Source organism: Oncorhynchus nerka, linkage group LG7, assembly GCF_034236695.1.
Source record: "Oncorhynchus nerka isolate Pitt River linkage group LG7, Oner_Uvic_2.0, whole genome shotgun sequence".
NCBI classification, from domain to species: Eukaryota; Metazoa; Chordata; class Actinopteri; order Salmoniformes; family Salmonidae; genus Oncorhynchus; species Oncorhynchus nerka.
Genome location: NC_088402.1, coordinates 5,952,537 through 5,959,423, shown reverse-complemented (window position 1 = coordinate 5,959,423; position 6,887 = coordinate 5,952,537). Strand labels below are relative to the sequence as shown.

The 6,887-nt window shown below is 42.5% G+C and overlaps 1 protein-coding gene across 1 annotated transcript; it reads right to left on the bottom strand.

Moving 5' to 3' along the window:
- Positions 1-3,083: 3,083 nt before the first annotated feature.
- On the bottom strand, positions 3,084-6,313 carry smim12 (small integral membrane protein 12). Its single transcript, XM_029653970.2, is given in 3 exon segments — positions 3,084-4,904; positions 4,906-4,941; positions 6,209-6,313. Coding segments are annotated over 3 exon segments (417 nt in total). The 5' UTR covers positions 6,299-6,313; the 3' UTR covers positions 3,084-4,613.
- Positions 6,314-6,887: the final 574 nt, after the last annotated feature.

The following is a 6,887-nucleotide window of genomic DNA, read 5'->3' as shown; positions in this document are numbered from 1 at the left end:
GAGGTAAAGTGTAAAGTGGGGGTTAATATTGAGGTAGGGGACTTAAAGTGTTAAGTGGAGGTTATTATTGAGGTAGTGGAGGTAAAGTGTAAAGTGGGGGTTATTATTGAGGTAGGGGAGGTAAAGTGTAAAGTGGGGGTTATTACTGAGGTCGTGGAGGTCAAATGTAAAGTGTAGGTTATTATTGAGGTAGTGGAGGTAAAGTGTAAAGTGTAGGTTATTGTTGAGGTAGTGGAGGTAAAGTGTAAAGTGTAGGTTATTGTTGAGGTAGTGGAGGTAAAGTGTGTGGTACAGAGAGGTTATGGTTGTCATAAAGAATCTCAGTGATATGTTAGGGGATGAAATTACAAAAGACGAGTTTAGTTATTTAAAAACACGCCGTGGTGAACTGATTTCTAAACAACATAAATTACATTTACCAAAATCATTTCAGAGAAAAGATGTGTATGAGCAGGGCCAGACGTTTCTATTGATCTGGAAAGCTGAATGTGTTTCTGACCGTCAACACAGACACTGTATTTATTTAGGCTGCTTGATCTGCAGGTGTGTGTGTGTGTGTGTGTGTGTGTGTGTGTGTGTGTGTGTGTGTGGTTGTTGTAGTTTGGGCGGGCGGGCGGTACTCTGGCGCTCCGATCCACATCCTGACTGGAAGAGTTGGAGACGACGTTGTGTCTCTGACTCAGGAACAATGGAGCCGCCTGTCTGCTGGGAGGATACTGTAATATCTCCTGTACACAACACACACAGAGGTAAACACACACACTCACAGAGCTGAACACACACACTCACAGAGGTAAACACACACACACACACACAGAGGTAAACACACACACAGAGGTAAACACACACAGAGGTAAACAGACACACACAGAGGTAAACACACACACAGAGGTAAACACACACAGAGGTGAACACACACACACACACAGAGGTAAACACACAAACACTCACAGAGGGAAACACACACACACACACACAGGTAAACACACACACACACAGAGGTAAACACACACACAGGTAAACACACAGATACACACACACAGAGGTGAACACACACACAATCACAGAGGTAAACACACATTTACACAGAGGTGAACACACAGACACTCACAGAGGTCAAGACACTCTCACACACTCACAGAGGTAAAGACACTCACACACACTCAGAGAGGTCAAGACACTCACACAGGACTGTGTGTGTGTGTGTGTGTGTGTGTGTGAGTGTGAATAATGAACATGGGGTGAAGGTGGTTGTTGTAGTTTGGGCGGGCGGTACTCTGGCGCTCCAATCCACATCCTGACTGGAAGAGTTGGAGACAACGTTTTGTCTCTGACTCAGGAACAATGGAGCCGCCTGTCTGCTGGGAGGATACTGTAATATCTCCTGTACACAACACACACAGAGGTAAACACACACACACACTCACAGAGGTAAACACACATTTACATATAGGTAAACACACACACACACTCACCGAGGTAAACACACACACACACACACACTCACAGAGGTAAACACACATTTACATATAGGTAAACACACACACACACACACTCACAGAGGTAAACACACACACACACTCACAGAGGTAAACACACATTTACATATAGGTAAACACACACAAACACAGAGGTGAACACACACACTCACAGAGGTGAAGACACACAAACACAGAGGTGAACACACACGCTCACAGAGGTGAAGACACACACACACACACACACTCACAGAGGTAAAGACACAGAGGTAAACACACACACTCACAGAGGTAAACACACATTTACACAGAGGTGAACACACACACACACACACTCACAGAGGTAAAGAGACACACACACACAGAGGTAAACATTTACATTTACATACTCACAGAGGTAAACACACAGATACACAGAGGTGAACACACACACACACTCACAGAGGTAAAGTCACACACACACAAACACTCACAGAGGTAAACACACACAGAGGTAAAAACACACACACACAGAGGTAAACACACATACACAGAGAGGTAAACACACACATACACACACAGAGGTAGACAAAACACACACACCATAATGCCATCCCCCCCTCCCTCCATCCATCCAGACCACCATTCATTGCCTCTCTCTAGAGGTTACCAGTGAAAGGGAGATCAACACCTTTCCTTTTCCACAACTCTGTATCCCTGACCACTTTAGAATGAAATGAGTCCATTGCAATACACACACACACACACACACAGTTTAAATGTAGCAGTCATAAACTAGGAGAGGACCTGGAATTTAAGGAGAGGACCTAATATTAAAGGAGAGGCCCTGGAATTAAAGGAGAGGACCTGGTATTAAAGGAGAGGCCCTGGTATTAAAGGAGAGGACCTGGTATTAAAGGAGAGGACCTGGTATTAAAGGAGAGGACTTAATATTAAAGGAGAGGCCCTGGTATTAAAGGAGAGGACTTAATATTAAAGGAGAGGCCCTGGTATTAAAGGAGAGGCCCTGGTATTAAAGGAGAGGACCTGGTATTAAAGGAGAGGACTTAATATTAAAGGAGAGGCCCTGGTATTAAAGGAGAGGACCTGGTATTAAAGGAGAGGCCCTGGAATTAAAGTAGAGGACCTGAATCATGTGACACATGAATAGAAAAGGAGAGGAATGGGTATTAAAGGAGAGGAATGGGTATTCTTTTTCCGTCAATAATTTTTCCATCTTTTCTCTTTGTGCTGGCAGCCGTTTCACCCGACTGGGAAATCTCATTTCCTGTTAGGAAGAGAGCAGACTGGGTCATCACTTCCCTGACCCATGGCATGAATGGGCCCAGTCCAAAGAAAAACAAGACTTTCCCATGACCTACCATAAATTGTCAACAAGTCCTTCATCAATCTGATAATAGTATTATTTCTCAAACTAGTTCTGGTTGGATATCTGGCTTAGTTATGTGACTGTATACATCTGTGGTTGATCCCCAAGGAACACAGGCCATGGACGTCTCCTCTCCATCATCCTCTGTTCTGGGCTGTCTACTTCCGCTCGTTCCCCATTTCGGATCTTTTGTGGTCTGTCGACGTTGCCGTGTGAGAGAAATACAATATCAATGGTTGTGAGACACATTTCATATTTATTATATATTTTTTATAACATACAAGCATGTTACAGCAGTAACGTAGAACAGGCAATGAGCGGTCGTACGCGACAGAGACTGTCACGTTTTGTATCTTCCATCCAAATCCTTAAATATAATATCTTGATCCATGAAACACATGAACCAGTGTACCTTTACAGACTCTCGAAATGAAAGCATACCAGGTAAATGAAAAGACAGGTAAAAGACCCGTTTGAGTTCTCTAATAGAGACTTTGTCTTTCTCGCTATTGAATCCAAGTAACAGGAAAGAGGGAGGAGACAAAACAACGTGGTTAAACGACCAGATGAGAGCAAACACTCCTCCCTTCGTAATGCTTGCCGACTGGAACCCATTTTATTTCTGGAGAACGGAGGAGGATGAAAGGAGCAGCCTGTTCTCTTTCTTCATCCCTTCTGTGTTATTCTACATGGGCACTCAGGTTCATTCAAATTTAATTCAGTTATTTTATGACACTGTCTTCTCTTTCATGATATTTTAAAATATGAAGACACATTGAAAGCCTCTCACTCACACACAGACAATAAGGGTTCTTTGTTCTTTCATCAGTGTTGTGAGCATCTGAGCAGAAGAGAGCGATGCCTTATCAGGAGTTACCCCAGTGGTAGTCATCAGATTGAGTGCCCAGGGACTTATATACTAAACTTTGAAAATACAGACCAACATTCTCCAACGGTTTATGTGGTGGACATGATCACAAGTATGAATATGGAATAACCAGTAGCCTATATTTGTGTGTGGGTGTATACATATGAGAGACAACGAGAGAATCACAAATCATTAATGAGGTGCGTGGATATTCAGCAGCCTAAAACAAAAGACTCCATTTCCCATGATCCTCCAGTCTCAAACAGAACAGTGCCACCACAGGTGCCCAAGCCAATGATGTCCAAGTACAGTATGATGCCAGTGCTTTGGGCATACGAGTGACAACGATTGGCTGGCGTGTGTATGTTGAGGAGAAGATGACTCAGATCCCCTTTGGTAAGCACCTTCAACGCCAATGATAGATTTACACACACTAGATGACTGACAGGAGGCACCATTGTAGAAAATATTTTGGTTGCTATAGAAATGCCTTTATTGTGATCCCCTTTGTTTTTGTCACATGCATTAGACACCTTAATCCACTCTTAAATTATGTGAAATAAACAAAAAAATACAAAAATAAAATACTTTTCTTAAAGTTTTTTTTTTTTTTAAGTTCTAAAGTTACTGTCCCCACTACAACAACAACAACATACTTTAAAAGATTTAATTTTCTCCTTGAAAAATATCATTGAAATACTGCAGAATTCCATTCATTCCTATGGTGGACTGCTTCTTCTGGGGAGTACCAATATGGCCGACCAGTGGCTTCAACGCCTCTTATTGGCCATTACATAGCATTAGGGAACCAGGGTTTATATCCATCATTCCACTCCCTTCACCCCTTGTTCCAGGACTAGGAGTGGTGGACACCAGTCAGCCTAAACCCCAGGCACGGTTAGCTCTTCTCGGGTCGGTTGCGGTCCAACGCTGCCCTGGGGGTAAACTCCAGCTTCTCTTTGAGACTGAGGACCTGGGTGCTGTCCCGTCCTGCCCCCTCCTCCAGCTTCCTATCCTCCCTCAGCTCCACGATGCTCTTCTCCTCCCCAGGTTTAAGGGTGGTGTCCCCCCTGATGAACCACTCCAGGTGGTACCCCACCGCCCCCACCACAAAGGCCACCGGGAAGGTTATGTAGGGGGCGTAGGTACGCATGGACATCCATAACACTGGCCACATAATGATTGGAGCTCACTGGGGCTGGGGTGCTGGTGCAGTGTAAGCTCAGCTGGGGAGTGAGAGAGAGAGAGAGGGGAGGGGGGGTTAGTAGCTGCTGTGGTAATTCAGGTTTACAAAAGGAAACAAACTGAGGATGACAGAAAGGCCACTGCACAGTGACAGGATGTGTTCAGCCTGGGACACAGAAGGTTCAACTAAGGACTTTTTAAATACCTGGGTCTTCCATTCCCTGTAGTACGAGGAGAGACAGCATGGTACCACAGGTTTTACATATCAAGACAAAGACTGTTTTGTTGACCTTTTATTGAAACTAAATTACTTTTTGGTGAATGGCACACACACAAAAAAAGAGTTGACATCAAATTAAACTGCACAATAAAACTGGGGCTAGCTATATATATATGCAAGTTACTTAGCTAGTTAGTAGTCTGTAGATCCGAAGTTGAATTACATTGGATTTGGGGCGGCAGGTAGCCTAGTGGTTAGAGCGTCAAACTAGTAGCTCGAATCCCCCGAGCTGACAAGGTACAAATCTGTCGTTCTGCCCCTGAACAAGCAGTTAACCCACCGTTGTAAAGCCATTGAACATAAGAGTTTGTTCTTTTAACTGACTTGCCTGGTTAAATAAAGGTTAAATATACAAATTCAACATCAGGAATAAATTAGCGTTTGGATCAGGACAGTTTCCTCTCACTGACTTCTCACGCGTTTATATGGTTCTGTGCATGATTCAGGTGATATACATTTGAAGGCACTTTGAAAAGAAAGTCATTATTCCTTCCTGTGTATATATATGTATTATCTCACATTCCTACCTGTGAAAGGACCAAACATGGATATAACTGCTAAAGTGAGTTAAAATAGAATTATATTAAACATTCTGCCTTGTTTACTCTCAGGACCGTTTACGTTAATTTATGCCCGACATAGAAATTCAAGGTCGGGTATCCAGCCTAGTTAGTTAGCTAACCACAACCACACATAGGCCTCAATAGCTAGTTAATATTAGCTAGTTACAAAACTTCTGATTACATAGTTAGTTCGTTTTTATATGAGCCGACTGGTTACACAGATGAACTACATGCCAGTAAAAATCGTCATGTCATCCAGAATGCAAAAGGTACCCGAGTCAACCAATGGACCTAGCAAGCTAACGTTAGCTGTCAACTACAGCTTGTAAACTAAGCTTATTTCCTTTGAAGCTCACACTTCATTTACTGGTAAAACAGTAACTACTGCGCACATTAAATGACCATGTTCACGTTATGATTTTTGTAAAAAAACAAACATTGTTCAACAACATAGAACTGACTCACCTTCGAAAACGTGGAATGCGCAGTAACTTCCGTATGGCTTGATAACCGCGCCTCCAAATGATTGTGATTGGCTCTACACAGGAACCTCATATCCAATCCTTAGATCGCTATCACTTGTGCGTTCCTTTGAGCTAGGACGTCATTCCGCGGTCATAGTGACAAACAATAGCATTGGAAAAACGGTCTTTTTTTGTTGCTGAAAGCCTGCAATATGAATATGATATTGATTTTACGGTATTTAGCCTCAACAACAAAACAATTGGGCAATATTTATATGACCCTTGTATAAACAGGCCGATTTTAACCATTTTCTTGACCGCATACATCATTCATATCTCCCATGCGCATGGCGTGGACAAGTGGTAGTAGTGGTGCGCAGATGTGGGTGGGCTTCTATTTGAATAAACCCATTAAAATATAAATTCATTGTTAATTCATTTAGGCGGGTCCTAAGAAACATTATGACTAACAAAATAATTGTGAAAAGAATAGCATATTTTTAGTTGAATAAGGCCAATGTTATGGATCTGTGCAGCCATGGCTGTGCCATCCAAATGAAATGAAATTGTTCATTAAAAACAGACAAGACTCATCTACCCAATAATAGTCAACACAAAGTGTTTCATAGTAAAAAATAAAATGGAATATAAAACAGAAGAAGAAAAAACAATCTTGACCC